The sequence below is a fragment of the Corvus hawaiiensis genome, chromosome 22, assembly GCF_020740725.1.
Source record: "Corvus hawaiiensis isolate bCorHaw1 chromosome 22, bCorHaw1.pri.cur, whole genome shotgun sequence".
NCBI classification, from domain to species: Eukaryota; Metazoa; Chordata; class Aves; order Passeriformes; family Corvidae; genus Corvus; species Corvus hawaiiensis.
This window is the reverse complement of record NC_063234.1, coordinates 7,204,406-7,219,976: the sequence shown is the minus strand read 5'-3', so window position 1 is coordinate 7,219,976 and position 15,571 is coordinate 7,204,406. Positions and strand designations below refer to the sequence as shown.

At 47.2% G+C, this 15,571-nt stretch overlaps 1 protein-coding gene across 2 annotated transcripts in view; it reads right to left on the bottom strand.

The window, feature by feature from the left end:
* CAPZB (capping actin protein of muscle Z-line subunit beta) overlaps positions 1–15,571 on the bottom strand; it is a 57,060-nt gene that overhangs the window by 16,185 nt on the left and 25,304 nt on the right. For both annotated transcript variants that reach the window (XM_048326195.1, XM_048326196.1), the window contains exons 3-4: positions 14,369–14,490; positions 8,646–8,759 (exon numbers count right to left, since the gene is read on the bottom strand). In XM_048326195.1, coding sequence (XP_048182152.1) covers positions 8,646–8,759; positions 14,369–14,490 — 236 coding nt within the window. The remainder of the gene's footprint in view (positions 1–8,645; positions 8,760–14,368; positions 14,491–15,571) is intronic.

The window sequence follows — 15,571 nt, the reverse complement described above, 5'->3', positions numbered from 1 at the left end:
CTTCCAGCACAGACCTCAGGAAAGGAGGGCAGATTAATCACTGTGTTTTACCACTGAAGGACAGCTCAGAAAAGGCCCCATGACCCTCCTGATAACGTTCTGCTCCTCCCAAGCCTCACCAACGGATCTTGGACCCCGTGTGGAGAAAATTACTTTCCACCACACAGCAATAAAAGCACGCTCTGACTTTCAATTACACCTCAGAACCAAATCACCCATCCATAAAAACATTTGTGTGTTTTCCAGCAAGTAGCTGAGAGCCAGAGACAAAAAGTCTGTGGCTTATGGCTCTCCCAACCCCCTGACGCCAAAGCACCAACACCTGGAACCTCAGCCTGGCCCTGCAAACCTTCTAAGGGCTTGCACAGGGTTTCAAACCGGCTCATTTAAAGCAGAAAAATGTATTTTCTTTTATTCCCTAAAGGTCACATAGTTATTTCTTCCAGCTACAGAAGTTCAGCATAGAAAGGGAAATGTCTCCAGCTATTTAGATCAACAGACTTCCGAGAAAACTGGCATTTAAAAATCTTACCCCAAAGGAAAATACTGAGCCTTGAGCTACACATGTTTTTCCAAGAGTGACAATGACTGAAGTCACAGCGTGAGCAGCTGGTGTCTCGCAGCAACCCAAAACATTTCCTAAATGCCGAGGTGGGGAAGCAAACATTCCAACTCTTATGGCAACAGAAGACTGGAGTGGCAGGTGACTCGGCACAACTCCCACCGAGCCCTTTCCCTGTCGCCTCAAACCAGCACAGGAATCGCAACAGAAACACAAAGGAAGTGGCAAATTTGAGCAGCCCACCTTCCACCAAACCCAAAGCATTGCCCAGGTGTTCAATAAATCCCCTGCAATCTCACACCTCAAGCTGGAGGAGGAACAAATTCTTCAGGAGATCAGTTGTCCCTAAATGATTGTTGCCTCCTTCCAGCTGTCGAGTGACGAGGCTCAGGAGCCTGTTCTGTAATGAAAGGACAGGCTGGTACCAGGAACGAGCCAGGATGTGACACTTCTCCCACTGCTGTGAGTCCAGATGATTTACAGCTCCTCTCTCCTTCCCTGGCCCCAGGAGCACAACTGTGGAACACTTCCACAATCTCACCCAGAGACTTAAAATGAAGAAGGTAAAATGTCTGTGCACAGCCCATGGGTTTTGCACCCCACTTGATGAACTCAGCCCAAATTACGCTTGGGGGCTCTGTACAGGTATTTTACAGGAATTCTTTCCAGCATACACAGGTGCAAAAATCCCTGGAGCAAACATACCAATCCAGTTAGGTATGTGTAACTTCAATGCCAGTTGTACTTAAAAGCACACATCTGGACCATGGTGGGATGACTCAAACTGCTCAGCAGAGTTGTGAAGTGCAGGAATTCTGCAAGTAAGGAAAACAGAAACCAAACAATGGGATCCTGAAGGCTGAAAGTCTCCCAGCACCTCCCAATTTGTGCTTTCTAGCACCTTTCATTATTTAATAAAAACAGCGTACTGCTCACGTTTTCCTTCCCATCCGATTGCTGTTGGCAGATGGAAACTAACAACCAAATCCCTCTGGAGAAGTCACCTGGAAAGAGTTCCATCAGCCACCTAATGAGCACGACAAGGGGTCACTCTGGAACGTGTCCAAAGGAGGAACTGCTTCATTAACACCAGGAAGCTCTGACGGCTTCCAAACCCTCCGCCTGTGCCCATCCTCAGGCAGCACAGACACTGCTTCAGCCACCCCCAGTCTGCCACATCCCAGACTCTGCCAGCTGAAATCCAAACATGCACAGGAGGGGAAGAGACTGCTGAGATCTTTTGTGTCGTGGTTTAAGTTTGCCAAAATCCTTGCAGGCTGCAGATTTCACGTGACATCAATTCTTCTAACAGAAGAGTTCTATAGCAGATCTGCCACCAGAAGGCTGCTGTTGTGTAAGTTACTCTGTCTCCAAATTCCATAATTACAACACTGTACATTTGTGAGGGCATGAGGTAAATCTCTGTCCATACAACACCAAGTATTATTAGAGACCACCAGTTCAAAAATTCCAGATCGCAATAAACTGACAGTTTAAAATTTCGTCTCATTTTTGAATGTAAGTAATTTCTTCCTAGGGATTGAAAGCCTTCAGAGAGCAGTGTTTGAGGACAATGCTGCATCATCAGTGCTGACCTCCTAATCCAAGTGTTCAGATTTTATGTAATCACAGAGAACCGTGGGAACCCAAGGGAAAAACTCCTCCTCCACCCAATGTCTCCGATTCACAAGATAAGAATGCAGTCAGTGTGTGCAGAGCTGCTCCAGAATGGAACTCCCAAAGAAAAAAAAAATCAGATTAAAAGCAACTGATTTAGTTTTCCGGCATGGCAGTGCATTTAATTTTTCCCTCTTTTCTAAGAGGATTCTCTAATCTGTGTAATATACATCAGCAACTCCAATATTAATTCTGCTCTGAGCTGCCCATGGGTGTGCTGAGGGGATCCCAACACTGCTCTGTTTTCTACATCTGAATAATTTCCTTGGGAAAACAGCATGGCTGTGACTGTAAAAGCACACAGACATGAAAGCAGTGAACGTCTTGGTGGTTTAGACCTGTCTTAGGAGACTTCATCTCACCCTTATCAGCCTGACCCGAGGCAAGAATCTCCCCGATGACACAATCTGATGTCACACCCTGTTGTGCAGATCCCCAGCCAGCAGAGATGGAGGGGCAGGTTTCCTTAGTGCTGGGATGCACAACAAACCCATCTGGATTCCATCTGCAGGGCCCTCGCTGTGTGAGCCCCGGGAACTCCCATGCCCAGGAGAAAGCCGGCACAAAGGGCTGCAGCAGTAATGAGGAACAGGGAGCTGATGGCAATAAAGTCACTTCAAAGCTTTCCAGGGGTTTCTAGTTCAGGCAGACCAGGTTTGCATCTGAGCACAGACACAGGGCTCACATAAAGAGCTCACAGCTGCCACATCCCTTGGTGAGCTCCAACCCCGTCCAGCCTTGGACACTTCCAGGGATTGGGCATTCACAGTTTCTCTGGGCACCCTGTGCCAGGGCAGGCTGTGCTGGAACAAACCCCCTGTCACACCTCTTACAGATGTTCTTTACTTGGTGGGATCAGGGCTGTTCCATGCACAAAATACAGCAAAGTTGGTCAAACAGATGAATGCAGCAGTTGCTGCAAACCCTGTGAGAAGTGCTAAGTATTTTGTGAGTTGGCCTGAACTCCACTGAGAGGCTCTCAAGGTCTGTCAGCCCAGGGAAAGAGAAATCAGATGACACCACAGAGATCTCAGAAACAGCTACAGCCCAAGGGCAGCACTAATAGAGGTTTCCATTTTTTCTTATCAAGACAAGTGGACTAAGGCACTGTCAGAGGTGGTTCAAGCACACAATCCAAAATAAACTAGGAAAAAGGGTAAAAACAGCTAAAAAAGGTAAAACCACCCAGCAGTTTACAGGACATGTGCACATATTTGGTATAGGCAACGGCACAGGTCAGTCAAAATGAGACATCCCTGAAGCCCAGTAAAGCCAGGCTGTTCCATGAGATTAAACACAGCAATAAAAATAACAAACACAGTTAGCCCTGAGCACTCTAAAAGTGAAAGGGCAAACTCATCTGTCACCGGGACTTCACTGCAGTACCTGCCCAAGCTCCAGCAAAAGGCTCCTCAATCTACACATTCCTGAGGCACACGGCCCAGGGAGTTCCTCAGCCTTTCCTCCTCCAGAGCAGAGAAAGGCACGGGATGCTCAGCTGGCTGCAAAGAACACCCGTGCTCTATCCACAGGACAGAAATATCCGTGCTGCAAAGAGCAGAGGCCTGGGGTGCCACCCTCGGCACTGCTAACACCATCCAAAACTGGAATAACTGTTCTGGACCAGATTCCAATCAAAATTCAATAATAAAAGGATTACACACAACAAAGATATTTCAGAGGTCAATCCTCTCCCAGACCTCCTTCCACTCCTACTAAATTCCTGGTCCAGAGCTCTAATATAACAAACTGAAAATGGATCAACATCAAAACACAGACAGAAGCAGAAGTTCAAAAGGTTTCATTGCTCGCTCGGTTGAGGGAATGCAAAACCTTAATCAACACAAACATTTTCAGGAGCAGAATGATTAAGATGATGTTTTATCTTTTTTTAAAGCTGTTAAAAATCAAAAGCACCAATAAATCCAACTTAGGCTGAGGAAAAAAGGAGGAATAGCTTTCTAAATGTATGTCAGTCACTAAACCAGCCCAAAGTTGCCAAAACTCATCCTGTTTGCAGACAGATCAGCAGCATCCTTCCCAGGGGAGGTCTATTTAATCACTTCAGAAATTATTTCTTCCAGACAACAAAGAGCCATTAGATTACTTAATTAAAGCCCTGATTATCTCCAACCCAAAACAAGGGAAGGCAGAATCTAAAATAGGGAGATTTAACCAGCTGCCCTGGTCCTCATTACGCTTTGATTTCAATCAAGCACACACACGTCAAGCAAAGGGCAATAAATTACAACCATGTGTTGGAAGAAATTATCTTCACCATATTGGAAGTGGAAAGCCCAAGGCTCTGACTGAGTGGTGTAAGATATTAGACTTCCATCTGGGAATAATAACCTACTGAACACAAACATACCGGGGCATTAGCTCCATGCACTGTCGGAGTTAAACCTGGCAGCAGGAGATGGAAATGAAACAGTTGTTTTTTGGGAAAGTGACATGGATTTTGGTAAAACAGATAACCAAGAAATATGCTTGTTGTTCAGCACGGCGAACAGAGAGGGAACTAAAACCTGGTGGAATTCCTCTTTAACCCAGAAGCCTCCAGAAAGAAAAGGTGGGAAACTCCAGAGATACTAAGGGTAGTTTGCACTAAAACAGACACTTAAGGCCAACTCAGCACTGGCTCAGAGGCACTGAAGGTTCAGCAAAATCGTTCTTCTCCAGCTTACATGATTTTATTACATGCAATACCACAAGACTTCTCCAAACTTGTTTTCACGCTCCAATACACTCAGTGTATTGGCCACTAAGCTTTTGGGGACAAAATTAAATTTTAAGGTTCCCAGCAAGCAAATGTGACTGGATTATTTCACACAAACTGTTAACAAATCCATACCAGGCTGCTTCCCTCAAAACACCCACGACAGCAGGTGCCAACCCCTTGGGAAATGGCAAATACAATGCAGTGACTCACTGAACGTAGGTGGAGACTTACCACACTTGATGAAAAGAGAAATCTAAAAAGGAAAGGTGTGTGGGCCAAATGGGACTGACACAAGGAAAAACTGAAGCGTTGGGAGAGGCCTGAGATGAATTCTGTGAGATATCAGCACTTTCTGTGTTAAAGGTAAAATGGGAGCCAAGCCAGGGGAGGCTTGGACCACATGGGGAGAGCAGAGTGGGATGGAGATGTTCTCAGAGGTACCTGTTTATCTACAGCTGCTGGAATGACCAGCATAAAGTGTATTTGGAAGCTCAGGAGTGAAGTGAGCCCCATGCACAGCAACTTCTGAGAGACCTCTCCTGTGAGGGAAGGCTGGGAGAACTGGGATTGTTCAGCCTGGAGAAGAGGAGGCCCCAGGCTGACCTGACTGGGGCCTTCCAGTGCCTGAAGGGAGCCCACAAAAAAGATGGAGAGAGGCTGTTTCCAAGGGCCTGGAGTGCCAGCACAAGAGGGAACGGCTTCCCACTGCCAGAGGGCAGGGTTAGATGGGGTATTGGCATGGAATTCTTCCCTGTGAAGGTGGGGAGGCCCTGGCACAGGGTGCCCAGAGAAGCTGTGGCTGCCCCATCCCTGGAAGCATCCAAGGCCAGGCTGGATGGGGCTTGGAGCAACCTGGGATAGTGTAAAGGGTCCACAAAGCCACTACTTGCTCTGAAAAATCCAGCAGAAACTCTCATTATAGGAATAAAATGCCTTAACAGCCCAGGAAATTCAGGCACTCTGGGATCTGGTGTTCCCTCTGAGTGCTGTGATTATTTTTGTATTGACTGTTACCTCTCTCCCACAAAACAGCACCTGGGGTTACAGGGGCAGCTCAGAAACATTCCCAACCCCACAGAGAGACAGAACAGCCTCTTAAGGGACTGCTGGTGAGGAGCTGATGTGTCAGATTTGAGGCTTCTCCCTCAGCACCATTTTCATCCTCTTCATCTGCAGCCACTGCACTTAAACCGGTATTTTTAAAGGGACAATTTGTAATGTGAGGTATCAATTAGCCTGGTGTCCTCAGTGAAGGATCTGTGTGGGCAGACAACCCCACCAGAGTGAACAGAAATGATGAAAGCCTCTGCAGGTCAACTCAAAATGTAGATTTTCTGCACACTGCCTACAGACTGATTCCTGCTCCTGGAAGGTGAACCTGGAATAGATCTCCCCATCTAACAGAAACCAGAATTTCCACAAAAGATACAGTCCTGAGGGCTGTCAGCATGCTTAGCTCTTTGATTAATACATCAACGAGCCTGAAGCATTTCCCAATGCCGGAAAAGCTCTGCTGTCCTGGCTCTGCAATTCGGAAGGACCCTGGTGACCGGCCCAGGATGCCTCGTGCACTCCCTCCCCAGCTCCAGGAGCTGCCAGAGCAGCAGGGCAGTGACACCTCCATTGACACTGCTTAGCCCAGCCCTGCTGCTGGCTTTACAGGGCGCTCCCAGTGTCAGCTCCCAGCTCCAGCAGACCACGGGAATGCCATCCCTGCCACTGCCATCCCCTTCCCACCACAGCCCTCCCCACGCAGCTCCAGCAGCTGCTCCGTGAGGAATTGCTGCAGCCACTCCCAACCTGATGTGTTGGCAAGAGCAGCACAGAGAGAAGCTGGCACTTGTTACCACCTCTGAATTTCCCCCCCTCTGATCTCCAAGTAAAAATTAAGCTTCTGCTGTCAAAACACAAGAATCCAACTGTCTTATTCAGGAAGCTGCAAGAACAAAAGCCTGTTTCTTTCCACATCTCTGCTGGAGGTAAAGCACAAATCCTGATTTGAAGCATGACGAACCCTTCAGACACCGAGGTCAAGTTTCCTTAACTTTGCAAATTCTTTCCACAAATGCCATAATTTTTTTTACGCTGCTCAGCCAAACATAAACCACCCGTGTCCTCTTCTCCTCCCCCACTTTTGGGATCACAACAGGCACTGAAGTGCTCTGTGCTGGCACCTGTGCTCATCCAGTGTGACCTGTCCTCCCTGGCTGCGACACCAGAGCGATCCCTCCTGGATCCTCTCTGACCAAGTCCTGCCCCTAAAACTTGCCCTGACAAACAGAAAGATGGAATTTGGAACAATCTCCCCTTTTCCTTCCACACAATACATGAGGATTGTTACATAAAGGTACTGCTGTACCCCAAGCTGAGCAGGGCTCAGCAGATTCACCTCAGTCAGAGAATCCTGCCCTGTGCTTTCCTTCCAGCAAATTCAAGCTGTTTAAAAGAAGTTATTGTATCCAGCCATGACTTCATGGTCATCTGAGCAGAGAGGGATTTAAAAAGACAACCTTGGTTCCATAAACCTCCTCATTTTCGTCTCAGGGTATTAAAAATCTTATTGGTCCTGGTCTGCTTTGCATCTGGGGAGTAACTGCAAACTTGGCTTTGCTGAATATGCAAAATTCCTTTCTTCCAGTCAGTTCAGACACCAGTAACAACTGTTACTTACAAGAGAAGTTGGAGGGCTATGAAAATAATGCGTGAAAAGAAGTTAAAATTTGATACCTGTAACAGAAGTGTGATGCTTACACATTTGGACAGGCTACATTTACACCCAGCCACAGAATCCAGCAAGGAAAGTTCCTTTTAATGTGCTTCTGTCAGTGCTGTAAGATGATGAACTACATCTAAGGCTGTGTTTTATCTCCCTTTTTGGGCAACATCAAGCAGCAATGAAGTTTGTTCACTTTTCTCATGGTCTTTAGCCATCTCCATTAGAAAGCATCCCAGTAGTGGACACACTTACTGGTTCACCTTGCTCTGCAACATTCACCTGCTGCATAGTTTTACCATCAGTTTCCACCCCAGCACTGCTTAGGAGACCAGAGAACCTGATCATATCCCAAGGATTCAGATGTAAGTGCAGTGCAGGACCAGTACAGCCCCAGTTTATAGAAAAACTGTTCAACTGGTGGGACACCCAGACAGACAGTTCCTATTGCAGCTTTAAAAAGCCACTGCCTAATCTACATTTATCTCACATGTGCTTTATTAATTCCTTTGTTTTACACCTCTTCAATGAGACAGGGCCTAAAACAAGCATCCTGCAGCAGAAGTGCATTAATCCCTGTCCAACTGCTGCATTTCAGTGCTCAGGGCCTGTTGTTTTACTGGAAGATGTGAGAGCCGCTGCTGTACACAGAGATTTTTTAAGAGTACAGCCTTGAGGGAATGGAAAATGCAGATGGTTTAAGACTGAACTTAAAGATCAAAGAGAAGCCAGGTCATGCCAGGACAGAGACACCATCAATCTGTTAAAGGGGGAGGGAGGTGGGAAAGCACCTCAGCACCTGCCTTTGGCACCAGCTGACAGATCTGATCACGTCTGGCATCACAAAGCCCAGCGGGTCAGCGCTGCCTCCCCCCGCCAGACCCCGTGTGCACACTGCACACCTGCCCCAGGGGACACCCAGACACACAGACAGACAGACAGACAGGCCTCTGAGGGGAGGACTGACATACAAGTCTCTGTACTGGTCGAAGGCATTGTTGGCTTCCACCTCCAGCTTGCGCAGGCGAGCCGAGGGCATGGCACCGTCCTCCAGGGGAGGGTCGTACTTGTTGCTCCACGGTGACCTGCCAGGGAGACAAGGAAAGGGACAGTCAGGCGAGGGGACAAGAAAAACACACAGACAACAAGACAAAGCCTGCTCATGGCCCTGAGGCTGCCAGAGCTCCAGGAGTGTTTGGACAATGCTCTCAGGCACAGGGTGGCATTGCTGGGGTGTCTGTGCAGGGCCAGGAGCTGGCCTGGATGATCCTTGTAGGTCCCTTCCAGCTCAGGATATTCCACCACAGCTCTGAAAAGTTTAATATTGGTGGGTCTGACCACATCCACAGATGCTGAATTCCCAAAAACCCCGAGAGGTGCCCAGAGCAATCTGTAAGAACTGCACCCTCCACAGCCATTTCAAACGTTGGCAAAAAGAGGACACTGAGCCCTCAGAACTCACCTGGGGGTCACACCCTGGCTTCAGGTTTTTCTATATTAAAAAACTATCTCTTGGGTTTCAATCTGTTCCTTCTTATATATTCAAAACCAAGGCTTCAGCTGTTGCACATTAAATATTTAAAATTGTTTTCATGCAAATACAAATCGATTGTGTAGTTTATTTGGGATCTGACACTACCTGAGCCAAACACTGCTGGCTATGAGTAAGGCCCACATTTTCCTCCACTCCTCTGTTTTGAAATAAACTCTACCTTTAGCATAACATTAGGGGACCCTTTGAACAGTTTGAAGGATTTAACAGGGTTTGTAAAGCTGCAGGTTTTACTACAATTTCTGCAGGTGTGGAAGAGATTTTTGTTCTCTTAATGAAAGATTTGGTATTAAAAGATTAATGGAACCCTTCGCCCATCTGCTTAAGGCTTTTATAACTCCCATTCTGGAAAGCTGCATTTTGTTTCTCATTTCCCCTTGAGTAACCAACTCGCACATATCACTGCTGGCTCAAAGAAAAGCACCTCTACCCTTTCTCTCCCCTTTCCCCACTCACTCTTCCCAGCCCCTGGTTGCAGCACCAGGTCCCAGTGCTGGCCATAGGGAAAGGCTCTTCCTCAGCAGCCCTTTGTCACTCATTTCTCAGCAAGGCAGCAGGGTCTGACACCTGTTTGATGCAAAGCACAAAGCCCAGGCTCTGCTTTGCTCCATTACTCCTCCTGACCACACCTGACAGGAGAGACCAGGAAAAGTGGAGTTGTTGTGTCACATCCACCCAGGAGATGTTTTCAGGTCGTGGTTCACCTCAGGGCTGTGTCCAGTCCTGAGCCCCCCATCCAGGAAGGACGTGGAGGGGCTGGAGCGTGTCCGGAGATGGGAATGGAGCTGGTGAAGGGGCTGGAGCTCCAGAAGCAGCTGAGGGAGCTGGAAAGGGGCTCAGCCTGGAGCAAAGGAGGCTCAGGGGGGACCTTGTGGCTCTGCACAACTCCCTGACAGGAGGGGGCAGCCGGCGGGGTCGGGCTCTGCTGCCAGGGAACAGGGACAGGAGGAGAGGGAACGGCCTCAGGCTGGGCCAGGGGAGGCTCAGGTTGGACACCAGCAGGAATTTCCTCATGGAAAGGGTGGTCAGGCCTTGGCAGGGGCTGCCCAGGGAGGTTTGGAGTGCCCATCCCTGGAGGTGTCCCAGGAAGGGCTGGAGGTGGCACTCAGTGCTCTGGGCTGGGGACAAGGTGGGGATCGGGCACAGCTGGGACTCGATGGCCTGGGAGGGTTTTTCCAACCTCAGTGATTCTGGGATTTTGTGATTTTAAATAGCTGCTTAAAATGTGGTTGCTTTGGAGGAGAGTCAAGAGCCACAGGACCCCAGACTGGGTCAGGCTGGAAGGGCTCACAGTGGCTCATCTGGTGCCACCTCCCTGCTCCAGCAGGGTCAGCCCAGAGCACAGCACACAGGATTGTATCTGGATGGGTCTGCAGTATCTCCAGTGAGGAAGATTCCACACCCCCTCTGGGCAATGTGTCCCAAAGTGTGTAAAGAAGTTCTTCCTTATGTTTAGGTGGGCCTTCCTGGGGTCAGTTCCTGCCCGTTCCTCTGGTGCCGTTGCTGGGCCCCAGGGAGCAGAGCCTGGGCCCTGCTTGGAGCCCTCCCTGCAGCCAGGGACAGGCAGGGATGAGATCCCTTCTCAACTCTTTCTTTACTCCTTCACCTAAAATCTCTGAAATCTGGGAGAGATTCACATAAAAATCCCCCTGGTGCTCCCAAATGGCTCAGCTACTGCAGACTGTGAGCAGAGAACTCCTGCAGAACCTTTGTGAGATGCTCTCAGTGCAAACACCAAACCTCTTCCACTGGCTGCAGGAATGGGATTGAGGGGCAGCCCAGAACACATCCTTCCAGCCAGCAGCTTGCAGCATTTTCATCCCATTCCAGTTGGAGCCAGCAGCAGCTTTATCAACAAAAAAACCTCCTAACACAGCCCTGTATTTTTTACTTTTGTGGAAATGCACTCACAACACATTTAAACACTTAACTGGAGGCTATTTGAAGAAAGACAGATGGACAAGCACTTAAATTTCAAAAGTCAGACCTCTAATTTCCCCAAAAGAGGATGGTTTGTGTTTCAGCTAACAGGTTTCAGTGTTGTTGGCCCCAAACTCCCCATAAGGATTCCATTTAACAGAGTGATCAAACACACTTTGAGTGGAAATGTATGGACAAAGTCAGGGACCTTGAAGTCTAATATTAAAAAAAAATAATTAATAAAAGCTCTGCCTTCACAATGTGGAGTCCATGACTGTTTGATACCTTCACAAACCTTTGTTATTCCAGGAGCACACTCAGAAGTGCCTGTGAGACTCTCACAAGCAGGATTTGATAATATGAAGAAAATTTAAATTATCTATTTATGAAGATCCAAGGCGACTCCAAAAATCCACCTTCTAGTCTGATCCATGTTCGACATGGACCAAACCAAGTCTGTCTAAATATAAGGAAAGACTAAACTGTGATGGGCTAAGCCTTAGGATAGTCACTTCCCACAGCAGCCTTTTTTCCAGGCAAATTCCCAGTCAAATTGTAAAGCCACTCAAAAAACCCAAGCCTATAAAACTGGATTCCCAGTGGGAAAGTCTGACTACCCAGCCCCACACCTTTCCTGCTGGAGAATGAGGCTCAGTTGCCCACGGAATGCTCTGAAATCCCTGGATTAGTGTTAAAAGAAATGCAATTAACAACCTGTCCAATACGAAGAAAACGTGTTTAGCTTGGAGCGTGCAGGGATTGGGGATGCAGCACGTTGCAGGCAGGGAATAGGATTCCCTGGGACTTCTAATCAAGCATGTGGTTCTGAAAAATGGCTGTGGAAATATCAAAAGCTTTTAAAAGCCCAGTGAACTCCTCCTAGATCTTGGCCTAATTGATTAAATTAGTGTAAGAGCCACTTCCCAGTAACAACTGCAGATTTTATGAGGTACGAAGGAGTGTCTGGACACAGGCACAGAATGGGATTAACATGCACAGGGCAGTGCTGCTGGGGTTTCAAAGGCTTCTGCTGTGCACTGAAGGAAAGAATTTACTTCATGAATCAGAGCTGGGACCAATCAATTCCAGAAGGAAGAATCACTTCAATCCAGAATGCCTGAATCAAAAGCCTTAGGAACAGGACTCTTTCATGCCAGCAATTAACACATGGTGCCTGTTCTAGAGGAACAAATGAAAGAGCTTTTCTGAAACCTCATTACTTAATAAGTCCTGAAAATTTCAAAGTGATTTTACAAACCGAATTCCTCCTCCTTCCTTGTAACTGTTTAACACCTTCTCAGAAAGAGACACAAGTGTGACACTGACCCTAGAGGAAGGGCTGTCGTGTGCCCTAATTAAACACAGGGCGTTATTTGTGATTGCACAATGTCCCATTACTGTCTAACCAGTGCCTTTTCCAGTTCCCTGTGTCCCTGATGATTGATGTCCATGTCAACAGCCTCCGTAGGATGCACAGGGGCTGTAAGAAACATCACAACTTCAGGGAGAAAGCATCTCTTGAAAGATCCACAAGAAATTCAGGATTTAATCCCTCCTCCTGCATGTGCCAGAGGGGCTGCAGCTGTGTGGGGACATCTCGTGGGGGGGCAGAAGCTCTAAACCCCTATTTTATCTACTAATTCAGAACTGATTAAATGCATGTAGCTGCTAATGTAGATCTGACCAGCTGGGGCACACAAAATTAATGCAAAATGCTTTTAGAAGGCACCAGGCTCTTCTGTAGAAGGTTGAAACAGTTTCCAAACACGAGTTCAGTACCCTCAAGAACGTGAGTGACGCTCCACCTTCGGGTCCTGCTCACTTGCTGGCCCTCTGCAATAGGTTGTATTTTAAACAACTCATTAGGATTTACACTCAGCCACAGTCCAGAGGCACTGTCAAACTCTGCATCCACTCTCATTCTCCATCTCCTGTTTCTAGGACAAAATGAACCTCAGCATGTTCTCTGTGTAAATCATCTACACACAGATGTGCTCCAGCTTAGACAGGGACCTTTCCTGCAACTCAGAGCAACTGAACCAATTCATCTCAAATCATTACATCACCTGCTTCTGCAGTGATGCCTGAGCCAAAGAAAAACCATTTGTTAAAAAATATTTTCTGAAATTCCACTTTGAAACACAATTCTTGAAGCATTCTGGCCAGATGAATGTAAAACACTACATCAAACCTGCACAAAGTGAGATTCTTACTGGAGATAGTTCCAAGCACTAAAATGTAAATTATGACACTGAAGCTGGTGGAGACAGGTGGAAGCCTCAGAATCATCCCCAGAAGCAGCAGGATGGCTGAGCTGCTCACTCAGTGCAGGAGATGAATAGGGTCGTTACCTCAGAGCCCAGCACCCTTCATTTAGGGAAAGAATAAAAGTGCTGCAAGAGTCCCAAAGGTTTCTGGACTGTAAGCTCGTGATTCTTAAATTAAGTATCTGGAACTATGCCACTGTCACTACAGCCATTAAGGAAAGTCAGGCAACGTGAGAAAGGGAGGGGATAATTTAAACATAACTTAAAAATCATCATCCTAATGGCAAGGTAGAGGGAAAAACATTAAAAGAGAGACTGTGTTCAAAGTGGCAGCCAAAACTCTGAAACCTGTTTGTACCATTCCAGTATTACAGCCCCTTCTACTCCAAAATTAATTATATTGTAATTACACATAGCTTATAGGGTTCAAATATTTTCATTCTTTTTGTCTACAGGCCTCAGAATAAATTGGCCATTTTGGTAGACAGGGATTCCTTTTCTTTGGTACAAACTCAGGCCAAGATTTTCAAACAGAACTAAGGACACTGAGTCCAAAATCAGTCAATTCCTTGCAAAACATGAGTGAAAGAGCCTTTCCCAGCTGGCAAACCCACCCCGTTTTGTACAAGCAGAAGATGATTTTGTTTAAATCCACTGCTTGCATCATCTCTTTTCTGTCACTATCCATTCCAGAGGTTTTCTAACCTTGCAGTGGTCTAACTTCCTGTTAGGGCCATTTCTGCAAGAGATCTGACTGGTTTTAATCCAGAATACAGAAAACAAAGAGAAATACATCAGTCATCCCCCTTTAGCAAGATAACAACAGCACGTTTTGGGCTCTAAATCTTTAAATGACTGATAATTGTTTGACTGAAGAGGGAGAAGGGCCTGCAATAGCTGCACATGGGTCATTTAAAGAGCACCAGCCAGCCCCCTGCTCTGGCTGGGAACTCACCTGTACGAGTCCCCATCTCTGTTGTAGTCACACAATAGATAATCTTTCCCTACCACCTTGTCTCGTGCAATCTTCAAGGGCTGATCCACAGAGGAGAGGAGATCTTCACACAGGCTCGGGACCTGCGGGGTGGGAGGGGACAACAGGGAGGGGAGAGAGGGCAACACGTTCAGGTTAAAAGGCACTGGCACCCCTAAGAACAGATTTTGTTATTAACAGCCCACATCTGTCCCAAAGCCAAAACGCTTTGAGAAATCACTTCAGTTACAACACACCCCTATGCTCCCACCTCCAATAATTCCAGATTTAATCACCAAACCACTGGGGTGGTCCAGCACACTTCCATACACACACACTCCATGTTCGCTCCGTGCCAAGGCTGCCCAGGGAAGCGATGTCCAGGGCTGATGGATCAAGGTAAATATTTACAGTGGAGTGGGAACGAGGAATCTGCCATCCACACGCTGGAGTGAGCTTTCCCAAGCTCCCACTCTGGGTCAAGTTCAGAGCAGTTTCCAGGCAGGTGGCCAAGCACGGCCACGCTGGCTAATGAGAATAAACGCGTCCTTGTGCGTTCACACGTCAAACCCAACACACCTCCTGCGTCCTCCGTAGCTTTCCTCGGATCCAGGACCCCAACTGCCTCCCTGCCCTGCACATGGAGAAAGACAACCTCTGCTTCCAATGTGGCAGAGGGGCTGTGATGTCCTGCAGAGAGATGAGACTCCATCTCCCCTGCACACACCTCAGGTAAGGTGCAGCCCTGTGCCCCAGTCCATCCTGGGGACCATCAACAATGATTCCTGCAGTTGTTGTCATTAAACAATCAGGGCATCATGTGTTCCCTGATGGAATGACATTCCAGAATTCACTGCAAGAGAAATGGACTAAAGCAAAATGTGCTTTCCCAACAACACAACAGGATCACAGGACAACTGGCAAGTTCTTGAATAGATTGGTAACAACGTGCTAATAAAACAAGAAAGAAAGAAGCGATGTGGAATCTCTTCTACATTTCACTCTGCATCATAGAGACAAAAACCTGACTGAGAACATGAGGACAGAAGGCAATCAAGGGCAAAATTAATCACGAAGTGATGAATTCACAACTCCTCAGAAATGAAAAGGGAAGGGAGGAATAAAGAAAACATGGAAATGTGCTTTCTTTTCTTCAAGCCACTGATTCAGTGAATGGATTAGCAT